The 18,273-nt window shown below is 33.7% G+C and overlaps 2 protein-coding genes across 3 annotated transcripts; one reads left to right on the top strand and one right to left on the bottom strand.

The window, feature by feature from the left end:
- The first annotated feature begins 394 nt into the window (after positions 1–394).
- LOC142607935 (Holliday junction resolvase MOC1, chloroplastic) lies at positions 395–7,677 on the top strand. 2 transcript variants are annotated; one of them, XM_075779620.1, is made up of 6 exons: positions 396–912; positions 3,469–3,574; positions 3,999–4,051; positions 6,097–6,228; positions 6,705–6,777; positions 7,317–7,677. In XM_075779620.1, exons 1-6 carry the CDS (start codon positions 472–474, stop codon positions 7,403–7,405), a joined length of 894 nt encoding a protein of 297 aa, XP_075635735.1. In that variant the 5' UTR covers positions 396–471; the 3' UTR covers positions 7,406–7,677. The 2 variants fall into 2 exon arrangements, with proteins under 2 accessions (XP_075635736.1, XP_075635735.1); XM_075779621.1 differs by lacking the exon at positions 6,705–6,777 and having other exon boundaries at positions 395–912.
- Positions 7,678–8,322: 645 nt separating this feature from the next.
- On the bottom strand, positions 8,323–13,025 carry LOC142607936 (uncharacterized). Its single transcript, XM_075779622.1, has 8 exons — positions 12,842–13,025; positions 12,681–12,748; positions 11,346–11,465; positions 10,526–10,599; positions 10,384–10,441; positions 10,172–10,273; positions 9,572–9,683; positions 8,323–8,763 (listed from the first exon to the last, which is right to left on the bottom strand). The coding sequence occupies exons 1-8, from the start codon at positions 12,919–12,921 to the stop codon at positions 8,643–8,645; spliced, it is 735 nt and encodes a 244-aa protein (XP_075635737.1). The 5' UTR covers positions 12,922–13,025; the 3' UTR covers positions 8,323–8,642.
- Between the last annotated feature and the right edge of the window lie 5,248 nt (positions 13,026–18,273).

Raw genomic sequence — 18,273 nt, forward strand, 5'->3', positions numbered from 1 at the left:
ACCTAAACAACATTTGAAACCCCCTTCAATCTTAGATTTAAAAGTTATTTAACAACCAAATATAATGCCTAAACCCAAAATCACCAACAATACTCATTTTCTAAACTTCTAATTAGCTCAACTGATAAAATCTTTTACTGCCGAATAAGAAATTCAAGGTTCAAATCCCATTTACTTCATAAATAAATTGGTGTTTTTGCTTCTAATGATAAAGAACAATCATCACAAAGTAGATGTAATAAATTGATATTTTACTTATCTATATAATAAAAAATTAAAGAACTAAAATACTAAAAATAATATTTAAATGATAAAAATGACAATGATCAAACTAACCATTTTTTTAAAATAATTTATATTTTTGCCTAAAGCCTTAATTTTATTTCTTATGCTTTTCCTCTTCACCCCTCAGTCCGCCCCAGCATTTTTTGAACTCTGTGTATCTCTCTCACTGTGTGTGGTTTTGATGAAATGGAAGCCCTCCAATTCCACTTCCAAATCAGCCCACACCATCATCAACAACTAAACCAACCCAATTTCTTCATGAACTCACACTCACTCTCCTCCAAGCTTCTCAAACCCACAGCAAACCATTTCTTCATATCTGCCTCTTCTTCTCTAACATCCTTAACAAACTCAGACCACAAAACCCCATCTCCAAAAACTCAAAAACCAGCGCTTTCAACCAACGCATCTAGAGTTAGAGCTGTGAAGACCTCCCAAGCCCATGAACATGCCCAACTGAAGGAGAACTGGTTGGACTCCCTCACTTGCCCTTTGAATGCAAATGGGGCCTCCACTCCCACCAATGCCACAGCTTCCAACTGGGTTATCGGTGTCGACCCGGATATTCATGGCGCTTTGTCTCTCTTGAACTTTAACACCCTCCATTCCTCCATTTCTTCTGCTCAGGTAAAATGGGCTTCCTTCAATTTTCGTTTTTTCTTCCATTTTTATCACATATGTGTGTTTTGGTTTGTTTTTATCAAATTTTGAGTGAGATATGCTCTAGTTGTGTTGGATTTCTAAGTGGGTATGTTGAGCATAGTGGTAAAATGTGGTTCTTTTTTGGGTACAAATTGCTGAACTTGTTGGTTAAATCTCTAGTGAAAGAAGGTGGGATAGCCCAGAACTGTAACTATTAGTAAAGCAGTAAATTTTGGTGTGTTTCTATGCGTGTGGTGCATTATTAGGGAATTGGCTTGGTTGCCAGTCTGTACAAGCTTTGGACAAGCTTTATTTGCCTTTATTTTGAGAATGTTTCCTTGACTATGGTTTTTGAATGGGGTCCTTTGAAAATGGATTTTGATGCAGTGCATTTGGAGCAAGCATTGTCGGTTCAAGCAAGGCCATATGGACAAGTCCTACCTCCAAGCAAAGCTATCTTTTAGAACATGTGCTCAATTATTTTAGGCATGCGCTTAATTGATTTTTACATGTGGGAATTAGCTTAGCTTGTGATTATTTTAGCATGTGACACATTCATTTACTGATGCACTTAGGAATTAGTTAGTTTAGTTTGCTTTCTTTGTGTTCATCATTGTGAACTCAATGTTTTTAACATTTTGATCAATATAGCTACACTTATTACGGATTTTGATGAGAAATTGAGTAGGATGCTTGTATCTTAATTTTGGGCACTTTTATTTTAATTCATTTAGGTCTTCTAGTGGTTATTTTGGCAGCTCTGGCACTTGGGGGAAGGGGTCCTTTTATTTATAATCTGTCTTATTCATCATGTTTTGAAAGGATTTTGAGCAATTTCTTTTTAAGAAAATAGGTGGGGGATTTGTTTGCTGTTTGTTAACCCTTGTTGATTCCCATTTATCCATATATTTACCTTGTAGATGATAACATTGCATTCTGTGGATAGTAAAGCGTGATATGGGATAATGTTCTTCCCTATGTATTATGCTTTGAAATTTGTGAGAAAGAAATGCTAGACACTTGAGGCGGTCAAATTTCATTGATTAAACACATTTCAAGTTGATGGTGGGATCTTCTCTCTCTCTTTCTCTTCTTATTCTTCTTGTAATTATTAAATCCCTTAATAACATAGGACTTAGCTAGAGTTGCATTGCACCCCTTGGTGCTTTTAAAATAAATTTCTCAGTTATGCATAAAAAGAGAGGGGGAAAAAAAAGTCTTTTGCTGCAAATTATGACTATAAGGTGGGGTTTTCTTACATTTCTTGTGTGGGGCTTCCATGGATTCAAGTTGTAAAGAAGTAGGCTGGTACAAGTAACAGAACTGCTTACATCCCACTTGATAAGGTGCTCTTCAAGCTAACAATGACTTAACTTGTAGGATAGGTGAGTCAGTCTTGAGCAAAGTACCGATAGTCAAGCCACAAGGTTAGATTAGAAATCTAGCTCATAATCAAAAGTAACATAAATTACCTTGGGCTTTTGCAGCCTGCTACTTGGCTTAATGTGCCTTAAATTTGAATGTGAAGCATAATCTAACCACCATAGAAGTATAAATATTAAAACTAGCAACGCATTTTAAAACTTGAAATATTTTGTGATCTATACAGATTGCATCATCCAGTTATAGATTACTTTTAAAATAAATTTTGGATATGTGAGAACCATAAATCTATATATTTCTAAGCATGGCTTCTAAAATAAGATATGTGTGGTGAGTGTTTATCATAACATTTTGCTTGGTTTTGCTTTGTAATTCATCTAGTAAGATTATATAGTAGCAATGGCTTTAGGGTCACCATTTGGGGTATAGTTGGTGATTCTTGGAAAAATTATGGAGATGCTTACATGATGAATAGGAGGTTTTGTGGTAATAGTAGCTAAAAGATTTGGTGTATAATACCACCTTGCATTATGTGGATTTTGGGGCAAGAGCACAGTGATCAAACATTTACTAGTGTAAGCTCAACTGCAATGTGCTTAAGAGTGTGTTTGGATGAGATTATATTGTTTAAAAAATAAACGGTGTAAAAATACAATTGTACCGAGTAAAAGTGAGTTTTTAAAAAGTTGTACATAAGCGGGATGAAGCTAAGTTGACATTTTAAGCTTAAACAAATAAAACCTAATTCTTTATTTCTAAAATCATTATATGATTGGATGAATTCCCTTGGAAAGCATCTCTTGTAATTATTTTTTAGACCTACACACAATATATGTATTTATGTATCTCAACAATGGATGGAGATTGCTTTAAGAAGATTCTATTTTTTTTGGCTTCTGATGCCTTTCATGGCTATAATTTTCTTGTTTCAATTGATAAGCGTTCTGCACTTATTGATTTTTTTGTCATGAGAAGAACAATACAAGACTTGACCTGTCATGATTAAGTGCTTTATCTGTTTTTGGTTTTATTGCATCTTGCTTTGCCTGATTCAATAATACTAATTGTCTAATGAGTTTATAGGCCTTGTAAATCAAAAGCGTCTCAAGTTTAGAGACTTGCTTCTCTGATATTATTATTTTTGGTCTAATGGTACAGGTTTTTGATTCTCCACACTTGCCAGTACTGGTTGGCAAAAGAGTTCGACGACGTTTAGATGCCAAGTCAATTGTTCAGTTGCTTCGCGGTCTTAATGCTCCCCTAGGTATCAGGTTTTTTTTTTTCTTTCTTTTTTCTTTTTTCTTTACTCTCTCCACCCCTGCCCACCCGAAAATTATGTTTTTCAAATGGCCTGATTTGAGCACTGAGGTTCAGCTGACTGCTTTATCTTCTATTTGCTACTCTATTCCGCTGTCATTCTGACACCTTACTAGAGCCTTTCTTTTTAATTTAAATCTTTTGAGTTGATAGCCTTTATGTAGGTAAATCCTTATAAGAAGATACATGATTTTCTCTTTCCTTATGTTGTTTTATTTTGTATCTTCCCATGCTGTGCAACATCTAGAAAGATGTCTTGCTTTCATTGGTTGGTTTTTGAAGCATTCTTCTTCAGATATACTTATGTGGATGCTGTCTTGTTATAAATTCTTTAGTCTTTTTCTAATAAACCAACTCTTCTTATTTTTCAGGAACTACTGCATTTATAGAACAATCAATCCCTTATCCACAGGATGGAAAACAGGTTTTTCTCTATAGAAGATTTTGTTTTTGTCCTTTCCTAGTGCTTTGTTTTATGCTCTTGTCATGATCACTGCAATTTTTTGTTCTTGAAAGTTTACCAATTCCATTTGTGGTGTTATGTTGGTATTTTGTCAAATAACAGTGCAAAAGAACCTTGCTAATCTACCACTGTGATCAAAAGAAACCTTGCTAATCTACCACTGTGATCAAGAGAAACCAACTAAGTCCCACCCCTATACCACTGCAGCAGGGAGAGGTTCACTTTTGATATAATGCATTATTGTACTAGTGCGATCAAAATTAAAGCTGCTCACTCTGCAGTTACTTGTCATCCTATCTTGACACTTTTTTGAGTTTTCCACTCAAATAAGTACCAGTTTATGAGTTTGGGCTCACCCTAATGCTTAGAAAGGAATCTGTTAGTGATTAGAAAGAATATCATAGACATTGTCTTTCAAACTACCTTTTTTCTTTGTTTCTTTTTTTCCAGTTAGAACAACAAAGTGTTCTGAAAATTTTCTTCTTTTGTTTTAATCCCTTTGCACCTGCACCCACTGTTTCTGTATTGAATTGACATCTCAGCTTTGAAAATGGGAATACTGCTATACATGTGAGTTTTTCTCATTAATGGGAAGTTCGTTACTCAATGGACATTAACAGTAGAAACTTTGAGATTGTTATGAAATGTCAGAAATTTTAAACAGAACTTAATCCCAAAATAAAATAAAATAAAAAGAACCAGAGATTAGTGGAGATTTTTTTTTTTTTGATAGGTAACAAAAAATATTATTAAAAAAATAGCCAACCCGAGTACGTTGGAGATGTCATATTCATCCTATAATATTATATCAAACTTAATCTAAAGGTGCATACTCTTTTTTCTGAGTAGCTTAATCTATTAGAAATGGCTAAAGAGCTGCCCACATAAAGAAGACCTATGCTAGTCAAAGATGCATAATCTCTCAGTTCTCTATTGCAGAATTGAACTTTCTCAACATCTCTCATTTTGTAGTATCATCATCAAATTTGTGTCCAATTAACAATGCTCCCTTTTTGGGAGTAAATAATACAATTGTATACAACTGACAACTCATCAGAAAAGAAATTAAAATGCAAGGAACCAATATAATCTTAAATCTTAATTTAAGAAATGAAACATGATGGGCATGGCTAGGATCACCCATCTATGTAAGAAATGCAAGAAGATGTCTCTAAGCTCTAAAGAAGATGGCCTTAGTTTAATGAAATCTTCAAATAATAAAAAAATTTGTACAAGTGATGCATCCCCCAAAAAAAATAGCTGGAAAGGTTCGTTTCAAAGACATAGAAACAAGATTGTTTTGGAATACTTCCCTAGGGATCATGAGAACTATTTGGAGGGAGAGAAGCAATAGGATGCTTAATGGTGTGAGCTTCTTATGATATAGCTTTAGTCTATATTTTTTATCATTGTATGAATGGAGGCTTTCTTTTAGCTACATCCTATGTTCATCTCTTTTAGATTTCACAGTGTTAAATTACCGATTGTCCCAAAAGCTCAAGCTATTGGGATATGGTAAATTTAATCATTTAACCACACAATTCTAACACTCCTCCTCACGTGTGGGCCGAAACCACCTTTTAAATGATGAGGCCTAACACATGGGATTTTAAATGGGAGGTAGAGTGGAAGAGACAAGGATCGAACTCATGATCTCATGTTCTGATACCATGTTAAATTATAGATTGTCCCAAAAGTTTAAGCTATTAAGATATGGTAAATTTAATCACACAATTCTAACGCATAGATTGGTGGAAACTTGCTTTTTATTCTTTAGGTGAACCTTTTGCATACATTTCGGATACTTAAGGTTTTTCTTCAGTCTGATAAAATCTGTTTATTACTCATCAAAAAAGAGTTAACTAAACCTCTGATCCATCTTGCTTCACAAATTTTGTTTTCTAAAACATCCTTAGATTGTTAGATTGTATTCAGTTTTGCCTGAATTTAATTTACTACCAATTTCTTATGGTTCATGCTATGGTATTTTCTGTTTCTGAATGAAGGGGTGGTGGAGTGGAGGATTTGGGTATGGATTGTGGATTGGGGTCTTAGTTGCCTCAGGATTTTCTGTTGTTCCGGTTCCATCTGTATCATGGAAAAAAGAATTTGAACTCACTGGAAAGGGCTCTACTAAGGTTGGTTTGATCCTAAGTTTACACACTAGCAGCACCTTTTCTCATTCTTATCTAATGCAGTCCTCTTACTTTGATTTGTTATTCTTTCAAATTTCCCAGTAATTGAGCTGATAGCAAATATAATTATGTGAACATTATTCCATTAGGTTGCCCTAAAAATTTGAGAATACCCTTAAGATATCACATTTATATTGTTGAAAAAAAAGTTCAAATCATAAATCTGATGTGATAGTTTAATTATTAATTACACTTTCTAATCTTTTGCCTTTGCACCTAGATTTTTTTAAAATTCCACTAAGCTAGTGCACTGCATAGGTAAAGTTTAGGGATTTTCTCTTGCTTTAGATATTACTTTGTCACTTTATGCTGGCTGTGTATTTTGTTTCAAACTATTCTCTGTTATTTCTTTTTTCCGTCAAGTAGAACATTATCAACTTCCTTTTACTCAATATAGATGTTGGATTTTGACTTAACAGGATGATAGCCGGAGAGTTGCATCTGAATTATTTCCATCGTTAAGTCCGCTACTGAAAAGAAAAAAGGATCATGGTAGTCATACTGTCTCCTTTATTGTGTAGAAATTTATCCTATGTTAATGTTATGATTAAATGATAAAACTTGGGCCAAACCCTTAAGTCATGTATTGTGATGGAGTTTAGTATCATGTGGCTCTTTGGTGTATAAATCGTTGCTTTGACATATACCACATATGGTTAGGTCTTTAGCCAACAAGCCCGACACTGTCCACAGAATAAATGTTGCCTTGTGAAGGGTCTGGACCATTCCAAGTGACTTCATGGGTAAATACTATCCCCAAAATTTCTTTAGGGGACCTTCTTGTACACTTTCTGTGTACTAGATTGTCTCATTTGGGTAATAAAAGTTTTATTATGTGACACCAATAAAAAGTAGGGTAAATACCCATTGTTCTGGAGAGACAATTTTGTAAATTAATTATTTTATTTTATTTTATTTGTATCACTTAAACATACTGGGTGAGTGAAAATGTAGTTTTGTTAACACATCAATTATTATTAGATTGTTTTCCCATTTGCTTTGGTTTTGATTGATTATCCTGAAATTTGCAGGAAGGGCTGAGGCTCTACTCATTGCTGCCTATGGCAAGGGCTTGAAGAATTTAAACCCATCTTGCATGTCAGAGGAATTGGTCCCTTGACATTGGCAGATAGCCCCAGCCGATCTATTTGACTTCATTTAGATTCTAACATTCCAGATGTCAATTCTCTTAGACAGATTAGTGTTATGAATGAAAATTGGACCAATTGACAAAGCGGCTTAAGATGTTTAACATTTTGTGATACTGAGTAGAAGACTGGCATAACCATTTATTGACAATCCTGTAAGTATTGTGGGATTGAAGCCCCCATCATGTACAACTGTACGTCCCATTGTAATTTTGCACATATTAATCAAGGGAACATTAGGTCATTTTTGGTAACTATTTCTGTTTTCAATAACTCGTATTTAACAGTGAACAAAAAACAGTTGTGTGTGTGTGTGTGTGTGTGTGAGAGAGTCTGCGCATGCATCCCACGCCTTCTTCGACCTGGATGTGCTCTGTGAGCGCATACACATCTTCAAGGCTGTGATTGTGCTGTCATGGTGGCTCTTGATGACCTACTTATGATTGGGGGAGACAGATTGATGGTCAATGGAGAAACATAAGGCAGAGGAGAGAGAAGGCAAGGTGTAGAGGTAGAGGGGGTAATGATGGTGGTTCCAATGGTTCCACAAGGTTGGCTTCTTCTCTGCGGATTTTTTCTTGGCCTTGGATGTCATTGGAATTTAGTTTCTTTCTTTTATTCTTGGAAAACAAATACATAGATTTGAGAGAGAGAGACGGAGAGAGATTTTGAACTCCGGTACGAGTTCATTTGTGGCTGTTTTAGAAATTTGAAAACAATTTTTTTGGACTATGAAAAAAAAAAAACTGTTCCTAGAAACAGAAAATTGAGGGAAAAAAATTAGTTACCAAACCTAGTACCAGATTCCTTAGATAGGACAGGGTTACTTATAAAAGTTTTTTTTTTTTTTGAGAGAATTATAAAAGGAGATTGAAAGAGCAATTAGACAGCAAGTCAGGAATAGCCCTTTCTTGAAAAGTAACCAAAAAGCAAAAAAAAAAAAAAAAAGGCCCTTACTACCTGATCTCACCATTAGCAACTAAATTACATACCAAACTCAGAAAGGATATTTAAAGCCAATTTTCATTAATACATGAATCCTCAGCTTTTGTCTAGGGTATATTAATGGCTCTTCCAGAAAACTTCTTCCCTCAATTGGAAGGGTTGCAGTCATTTGCTCTATCTTCCCACAGTTATATTGCCTGTGAAGGTTGTTTTACTGTATACCCTTGTGCATTGCCTGTGAAGGTTGTGTATACCCTTGTGCATTTATTGGAGGGTAACCTCAAAGATGACTCCATCAAGATTTCCAACAACACTTCGAGTCCCGGATACTTCAGTTATGTGCATCCCATACCGGGTAGCTTCACTAATAACCAATGAATCCATACTGCAGAGAGGAAAATGAACATGTAAGAGAAGAATTCTGAGAAAGGTTAGCATCTGCAACAGTCATCTCCTAGCAATCAAAATTAACAAAATAATTGCCACCATGATGTTTCTGTGATCTAGTTATCAATTCAGATTCATGCAATAAATCAATAAAAAGTAGCTACAGCGGGCAAATAATAGAAGATATTGATAAAGTACTGTACAATATGAATATTCATGGAAGGGCGCTTACACAAATGGACGCTGGGCTTAGATAAAAATCATTGTAGCTAGGGTGATAAATAATCAAAGAAAGAAGGTGAGAAAGGGAGTATCATGTATATCCCCTTTTTATAATTTGTACCATATTTTTATTCTGCAAAATTCCTGGCAGAAGATGTGATACCTAATAGGTCAGATCTTCTAGATTTTGCCAAATCTTTTTACCAAAAAGGTTGGCCAAATTTTAAAACAGTAGCCTAATAATTCAGTGGGAGTTCTATTTGAATCAATCCATACCTGCATCAGATCCACATATGTCCAGGTTTTTGAATTCTATTAGTTCTATGTATTCCTAAAAACTAAAATGTTTTAACAATAACTTACATCAGAATCAGTAGGTGTGCACATAAACTAAGGAATGCAGTCAATACACATGGCACTAGGGGGTTTAGAATAGAATATTTCAGTGACAATGAAGTAATGGTACTGTCTATCCATAAAATTCATTAGATGAAGCAATCAACAAAATTAGGTTGGACATTGTGAAGAAAATCACAATCCACATCTGTTTTTTTTTTTTTTTTTAATAATAATGAATTACTTACGTCTTAGCTCGGGATACATAGGCAAGTATGAATTTGCACTTTCCTTTTCCTCTTATTTGAAGAAGCTGTTTCACAGTGTCAAAAAGCAAAGGAATGCTGGACTGCTGAAAGCTTATCTACTGTCAAGGAAATGTGATGGTGTGAAGCATAGATGAAATGCATGATACATGATAAAGAGATGTTTTAGGTTTAGCAGCCATAGCTTATGATAATGAAACTTGGCCAGGTAAATGTTCTCAATACAAGTGCAACAACATAAGTAACAACAACAATGACAATTACAATGAAAGGTATAGAAGAAATTAGAGAGACCTCATACAAAATGACCATTAAGAACATCGTGAACTCATAGAAATGCTATGATTGACATAATAGATTAACTATTACATCCTCAAAGAACGATATGGATAGTTGTTCCAACTAGCCAAGTTCACAGATTTACTTCAATTTTATGTCAATTGCAGATGCAGGCCTGACAATTGTCTGGATTTTGTGCAGTTATGCACTTTATCCAACTATTAGTACTTTAGTAGTTGAATAAAAGTGAGTTTGTTTGAAATTATTAAAAATGTAGAGGAAGAAAGAAACATTTAAGGATATAAATGTCAGCTCCAAGAACTAAATCAAACCCTCCAGAATATTTTTGTAAAATTTGGTTAATCTGATCAGAATTTCCCCATTCTAGCTTCTCAGCTACTAATCCTGCATATAGGAGAGGAGGGGGGGAGAGGGGGGGGGGGGAGAAAAAGAAGAGCAAGAAGATATTAGGTAAGCCAATTATATATCTTTCATTTTGAGTTTATTTCTCTCACCAGCACAATCATTTGGATTTTCAGAAGATGCATGCAGCTCTACATTTTTCTTCAATATCTGAGGATATAGGTAATATAAATAGTCAAGATCGGAGATTACCCACCAAATGCAAAGCATTGAAATTTAATTTTGTTATCTTGCCTTGAGGACTTCATCATTATGGTCAGTCAACACAAAATCACGGCAAAATCTACTGCAAAGTATTCCAGTAATCCCTGTATTTCAAACAGCATAAACCATGTTATGGTACCAAGGTCTGAAAGTGAACCACAATAAAGCTAATTAAAACACAGTCATAATAATTGGGGAAAGAAAGAAAACATTGCGTAGAATGTAGTCCAGAAGTTACAAATGATATGAACCAAAAATTCCATGTGGTCTTAGTCTTAGTCTCACAAGATACATGTACTGTACAGTGTACACACAAACTTGACAAGATATTCATTTCCAACAACAAATTAAAGTTCGAGGACAATATATCCAAATCAGAGTAGTGATTCCAGCTTTTCTAATTATCATAACAAAAATCACGTATATTTAGGGACTGCATATTTTTTGAGAGGACAAGAAACAGAAAATCCTCATATTTTCCTGACAAATGTTATTAAACATAATATACAGTGTACATTCAACTGAATTAAGTAGTCAATTCAAAACCTTCTCCACTAACAGATGCTTTCATGTAAGAACGTAGTATTATTCTTGAAATAAATAAAATTAAAAGTAAGATAGAGTAAACTGGCACATAAAATGTTCACATGTACTCCATGAACCAAAACATTCCTCAGACACCCAAGGCATCTGGCAATGTCTCTCTTAGTCTCTTATTATATTTTGGTAAATATCTAATTTATTTTTTAGTTTTTTGATGTTCAATTCCTGATCATGGCACACATATCCACTATTGTAAATTTTGCCTTATTAAAGATGAAGAGTTAAGACTCTTAAAATAACTACTTACCAACACCAGAGCCTAATTCAATAGCAGAACATCCTTGTAGCATCTCGTCGTTCTTTGAAAGGTAATCATTCAACAGCATGGCCCCAGGCCAGACCAATTGTCCTGTCAGATCAAAATCAGCTGTCTCAAGAATAGTTAGTACAATGAAAAAATTATGTATAAATCAATAAATTAGTAACATAGAGGGAAATAAATTACTATACAATTCATAAGACCATACAATTTGAAAAATAGGATGATTCACTTGGGTAAAAAAATTCTCTGTAAGATAAACCAGAAGAAACTTAAATCATTGCAGAAGTAAGAAATTTGGACTTCAGAACTAATAGAGCTTGCTAAAGACACTAAGCTAACTACGCAAAAGTTTGGAATACTAAAATATTCTAAGCTCTCCACAAGATCAAATATTCTTCAACTAACCTCTCATTATATTGCAATTGGAGTCCAAAAAAATTTTATACTAACATGCAAGCGAAATGGATTACTCCTTTGGGAAGATTAGTCAACCCAGCTCAATTGCACTTGCAAAATACTTAGGCAACCCTGCTGAACATTGTTAACGTGACAGTTCATTAAAAATATATCATCCAAATTATCTCTATCCAGCTGGAATCCAAAATATATTTGTTTATGTGGAGCACTTGAAAGTGGGGATTATAAGCATTTGTTTGATAAGACCCCTTCTTCTTTCTTAGTCATTTATGCAAGAAAGGGTGATCGATAAATATGTCACCTTTTGATAGTCACTAGAATTTGATTGTGGCTTTATTTAGCAGGCTGTTTCAAAATCCCGTACCCACTTACATGAACATATAAAGAAAGATAGAATGGGAACAATTACACCATTGGGGTAGATTTTAGAAAACACAATATTCCACTAAAGATTGGATTTTTATCCCATCCATGATTTCCACATTTGTATCTTGATAAATATTAAATAGATAACTGTGCCACTTACTAGTGTAATGACAAAACTTAGTGTTGTTGCTCAATTTTACTGAATTCTTCTTTGGCTCATTTAACAAACTCTATAACAGTTTCACAAGTTTTCAGATTAAAAAACCTTATATTTTCCAGAACAACAATCATCTTGCTGGCTATTATAGACCAACATGCTAAAGTTACTAGCTGTACCATTGGAAATCAATATCAGAAATACATAAAATAGAAATAAAGTTGTTCAATTTACCTATGCCCAATTCATATTTCACTCAAAAGAAACCACACAAAAAAAAAATCCAAACAAATAAAAAAGAAATCAGATAAAAACCTGAAATGGGTTTAACTTAATATAATTGTGTTGCAGAACTGAAACAGTATTCAGAAGAAACTCACTGGAAGCGGAATGGAGACAAAAGAGCTGAATAACTTGAGACCCAAATGTGAATGTGGTGAGCTGGTAACTGCACATTTTGACATACCATATTATAAGATACCAGCTTAAAAGAACAGACAGATTATAAAGCAGAAAGAGAGAGAGAGATTGAAGAACTCACTTGTCATTGATGAAAAAAGATCCATCCAAGCAAACTATGTCTTCTTCTTCTTCTTCTTCTTGGCCTTCTTTCCTTTCCATGTTTTTCTTGTTTCTGGACTCTGTAATGGAGAGACGGGTTGTTTGTGCTCTTTGATTTGTTGGGCTTGGGTACTCTTTGAAGTTGTTTAGGCTCTGTGCTGTGACCTAAGGAAGCCCTATTGTGGGGTTTCCCACTTGGGCTAATATTTAAGGTGGTAAAATTATATTCTAAACCTTAAATTTTAGGGATTGCTTAAAATTTTCAACCCTACAATTTTTAGAAGTTTCAAATTAAACCTTGATGTTTAAGATTGTTATAAGGGTGTCAATGTTCGACTCAACCCGCGAACATAACACGAACCCAACACGAGTTTTTGCGGGTTAAGGTTGTGCCTTAATGGGTTTGGGTCATAAACGGGTTGACCTGAAAACGACACGATAAGAAACGAGTCATAAGTGGGTCAACCCACAATAGACACGTTTGACACGTCAATTTATTTATGTCAACTCAAAATGACCCATTTAACACAACCTGTTTAACTTGTATAACAAATCATATTTATTTTATTTTAGATTTTATCAAATACCTTTTATATCCAACATATATTTTAAATTTAAAAAGAAAAGTGAGTAATTACTAAAATTTACAAGGGATATAATTGGAAATTGAAACTTTACAAACCCTAGATCTCTAAACCCTACAAACCCTAAATCTCTAAACCTTCTTATAAATATCTTATTTTATTTTATTTTTTAATTTCAGTCGTACTATTCACTCTACTATCTTATAGTCTCATGCCTAATTTTCAAACTCAAAGTCTCAAACCGGTTATTGCTCTCTCTCTCTCTCTCTCTCTCTCTCTCTCTCTCTCTAGATGATAATCATAGTCATAGTCAGGATTAGTCTACTATTTGCTCCAATTCTTTCAATATTGATACTTAGCATTTGGCGAGTTTAAATGATATTATATTTTTGTTAAACTATGTTATTTTTGTTAAATTATGTTGTTTTGAATTTGGATTGAAGTGTATGCACTTCTTTTTCTTTTTCTTTTTTTTAGAATACTAAATATTTTTAACACACACACGGGGAGAGGGGAGAAGGTTTTAAAGAAACTTATAGTAGTGTATATCCAAAAGGGCCTGTATGCATTTCTTTTAGAGTGTAAATAACTTATTTCTAGATATATGTTATATTTTTGTTGAATTATATTATTTTGAATGTGGGTTGAAGACTTAAAGTATATGCACTACTTTTTTGGAATGTAAAAAAAAATTATTTCATGATGGATGTTACATTAAATATTATGCAGGTTGAAATGGGTTGTGTTACATTCATGTCAACCCAACACGACTTGTTTATTAAGCGTGTCAAATGGGTTGGGTCAGGTCAACCTGCCATATTAACAGGTCGGGTTAAGGTTGAAGGATCATGACACGATTATTAAATAGGTTGGGTTAGGGTTGAGCCATTTAGTCAAATACCCCTACCTCGACACGATACGAACCCGACACGCTAACCTGAAATAATTAAATCTATGATGTATTATAATGTTTTTGCATTCATTGTGTTTATCTGTCCTCTCGCTTTGTCTTTCTGGAATGGATTGAATGAGATATAGTCATTCAAATATAAAACTCAACCTTTTTTATATCTTAAAAGTTACGTTTAGACCCCTAGAACAGGTTGCTACTGATTTCAACAGAGTCCACTTAAGCCAAGTGATCTATTAATTCAATTTTTGTTTGCAAGTCTCATAAATAAACCCAGCGGAAAAATAAATCACAGCACACACACATAGGATTTGATTAGAGAGATAAATCCTTAGACAAAAAGTCAAAAACTCTCTGGGCCTAGCCAGTAAACGAATTTCACTATGGAGATAGTTGCATTACATAACAACTTACAAAACTTCTAACTCTTACTAGCGACATATTGCACCAAGCATTTCTCTTCACAATCTCTAAAAACAAGTTTGATCTCTTGAACACTCCGAGACCTCTTATAAATTTTCATCAAGTTTTTATGGTTTTCCAACAATCCAAATCATTAAGGATCCGTTTGATTGGGGGTGAAAAAGTAGGAGGATAAAAAATGGTGGAAAAATGAAAAAGTGGGAGGATAGAAAAGATTTTTAATTTCTCTTCTTTTTGTTTGGTTGGGTGTGAAAAAGTGGAGAGATGAAAAAAGTGAGTTTATATAAATTTACCATACACCCTTGTTAAAAAATGATGACCAATTAAAACAAAAAAGTGACAAACAACCAAAAAAAGGGCATTGTTAAAAAAAAAAAAAAAAAACAACTATCGCACCCACAATCCAAGAAATATATATATATTTATATATATATAAAGGAAATGGCCAGGAAAAAAATAATAAAAAGAAAAAAGAGAGAGGCAACGTGCCCACCCAGCCTAGGAAATCAAAAAATGAAAAACAGAAAAGAAAAAAAGAAAGAAAGGGAATGTCCAGGAAAAAAAAGAAGAAGAAGAAGTAGAAAGGAACTAGACATGGGCATTTTTGTCCATTAGGCAGCCTCATTCTCTCTCTTTAGCTTTCTCTCCATTTTGGAGAGAAAATTTTTTGGTGGGCTCGAGGAGAAAACACCTGGACCCCACCATTTATTTTCCTTTCTCCCCACCCAACCAAACACACTCCAAAAAGTTTTCCTTCTCATTTTCTCTCCAAAGTTTTCCATCCACCCTATTTCACTTTCAAACAAACATACCATAAAGGCTACACTCAATGTTTTAGTGAAGATCTCCTCTCGAGGATGATTAATAGGAGAGGGTGGCTCATAGATCAATATGGGAGAATGCAAAAAAAAATCTCTCTAAGGGTACATAAGCCTCTACCTTTGTTCTATATGGATTAGATATTATCTTTCTTACATATAATGAGTACAACTACAAATTAGCAGTTGGCAGACTGCTTGCAAATCATGAAAAAATGATACGAAAATTTTATGAGTAGCTCGCTCGACTGAGGTGTTGGGTGCGGGTCGAGCAAGTTTCTCTAAAAGTCGAATTCTAAATATATCTCTTGACATCTCGCTTAACATATCCAAACTTGGCTTGACCGAAATCTTAACTGCAGTAACTTCAATTTTCAATATTCTTTTTTTTGTTGATCCAAATGAATATAACTCAAATATACATGTAAATATTTGCATTACATTTGAAATTTTTGACACAAAATTTGCCAACATTAAAATAAACCTAACCTATAAAAAAAAGGACTAAAAATAGAACTCTTGAATTGATATTTTAATTACTTATTTTAAGTTTAAAAGAAAAAAAAACTTAAAAACTCACAAATAAATGTTCATAATAAAATATATATATATATATATATATATATATACATATATATATATATATATATATATATATTCATCTAAGGTATTTAGTTAAAATCTAGTATTCAATCGTATTAAACCTAAGCCTTATCCGGATTCAGATCCTCTAGAGTTCTTAGGGTACTCTACCAGTAGAGTTCATTAAATCCTAACCACTCTTTAATGATTTAATGGTTTAGATTTTGCCATGTCAGCATTTCATTAATTATTTTAGTGAAATAATAAAATAATGTTGTAAACAAAACAATTAAGATGATTGTTAATGAAATGCTGACATGGCAAAATCTAGACCATTAAATCATTAAAGAGTGGCTAGGATTTAATGAATTCTACTTAGTAGAGTACCCTAGGAACTCTAGAGAATCTGAATCCGCCTTATCCTTCGTCCAAATAAAGATAGGGTTGTTTTTTATTTTGTTTTGACATTTTTTTTTTTTGGGGGGTCTTTTTTCACCTTAACAAGCACGGAAAACGGTGTATAACAAATCCCATAAATGTATCGGCGAAAACGGTGTATAACAAACTGTACGACATCTTACAGACACACAAAAGTGATAGTTCACCAACATTCTTATACGACAACAACCAAAGTGACCAAAAAAAAAGTGGCAGCTTAAACTTAAACACGTGTACTATCAAATACGAGAAATATCTTAAGCGGGCCGCTACATCCTTTATGAATCTTGTGATGGATCTCCATTCACATTGCAGACCCACAATTCCATCAAAACATAGCCACGCAGAGGGTCAGATAGCCACATTTTGTTTAGAGTTTACTCACACCAAACATTATTTTGCTCTGTATCTGTGGAGTGTGTGTGTGAATGTGATGTGAACACTTTGTAAGTTTGTAGTTTGTTCATGGACAGAGTACGCTGCAGTACACACCGCCCCTAAAATCGTATTTTGAAAACATGATTTTAATTATAATTATAAAATTTCTGACTAAAATCGTGTTTTGAGTTTTAGTTGTGTCTTCCGTTCACGCAATCCGATAGTCGCGCATCAAAACATAGCCGTGTCCACGTAAAGGTTAGATTGCCACATTGGTTTACAGTTGACTCGCACCAAACATTAATTTGCTCTGTGTCTATGGAGTGATATGAGTAGTGGGGCGCCACCTTATGGAAATTTTTTTATATATAATAATTTAAAATTTAAAATTTATTTATTTTTTAAAAAATTTTGGGACCACTTGAATTTTTTTTATGCCAATAAAATTAAATTTTAGTCCATAATTTGGGCGACTTAACAATAAATTGAAGTTTTTCAAGCAAAAAGAAAAAAATTTTAAAAAAAAATTGAACTAAAATCTATAAAAAAAAAATTATAATAAAACTACTACAGGCTAGGCAGTGGCTTCATTTCTTTGATTAAGCACACTGCCTAATACAACACAATTTTCAACCTTTTATTATTTTTTGTTACAGTATTATTTTTCCTCACCAGACATATATTACTTCTTATTTTTAATTATTTTTTATTGTTTATTCTTAATCACACACGTCTTTTGTCTCTTTGATTTTTACACTTCATACTTTTAAATTTTATCACATTTTCATCTACGTTTTGCCTTTCTTCTTGTTCGTAAATTTTGTGTCTTCTACCAATACCAGTGCGGCAATGTCTCTTCTCAAGTTTTGAGCCTCAAATTTCTCAATACGATTTTTTTTTTAGCTGTACAAGTACCTTTGTTCATTTCATTTCATTTCATTTTTTTTTCCTTTTGAGGTTTTTTAGTTTTGAAAACAAATTTTTTTTAAGCACAAACTTCATGCAAGCCGAATCTTGAATTTTGGCCAGTATTTACCGAAACAGACTGGGATGACCCAAAATTTTTTCCGAAGTGGAATAGGGTGGGTTACTGTTCCAATTTGTTTACCGGCACGGTATTTTTTGGCCATTATGACCAAAACGGAATGAAATTAATAATATTGAATCAAACCTAATTACCTAAATGCTAAAGAAATAAGATTGTGTAATTTATGTTTTCTAAAGAACACCTTGACCAAAATTCCTAGAGTCGTCACTAGATGTGAGTACTTTGTACGTA

The sequence above is a fragment of the Castanea sativa genome, chromosome 8 (genome assembly GCF_040712315.1).
Source record: "Castanea sativa cultivar Marrone di Chiusa Pesio chromosome 8, ASM4071231v1".
In the NCBI taxonomy this organism is placed as follows: Eukaryota; Viridiplantae; Streptophyta; class Magnoliopsida; order Fagales; family Fagaceae; genus Castanea; species Castanea sativa.

Bases quoted from the DNA above. Each gene is read 5' to 3' on its own strand.
- LOC142607935 (XM_075779620.1), top strand. From the start codon at position 472: ATGGAAGCCCTCCAATTCCACTTCCAAATCAGCCCACACCATCATCAA. The intron at 3,575-3,998 runs GTATCAGGTTTT...CTTATTTTTCAG, and splicing joins CGGTCTTAATGCTCCCCTAG to GAACTACTGCATTTATAGAA. The intron at 4,052-6,096 runs GTTTTTCTCTAT...TTCTGAATGAAG, and splicing joins ATCCACAGGATGGAAAACAG to GGGTGGTGGAGTGGAGGATT.
- LOC142607936 (XM_075779622.1), bottom strand. From the start codon at position 12,921: ATGGAAAGGAAAGAAGGCCAAGAAGAAGAAGAAGAAGAAGACATAGTT. The intron at 11,466-12,680 runs GTGAGTTTCTTC...TTCTTGAGACAG, and splicing joins TTGTCTCCATTCCGCTTCCA to CTGATTTTGATCTGACAGGA. The intron at 10,600-11,345 runs GTAAGTAGTTAT...TTTGAAATACAG, and splicing joins TGAATTAGGCTCTGGTGTTG to GGATTACTGGAATACTTTGC.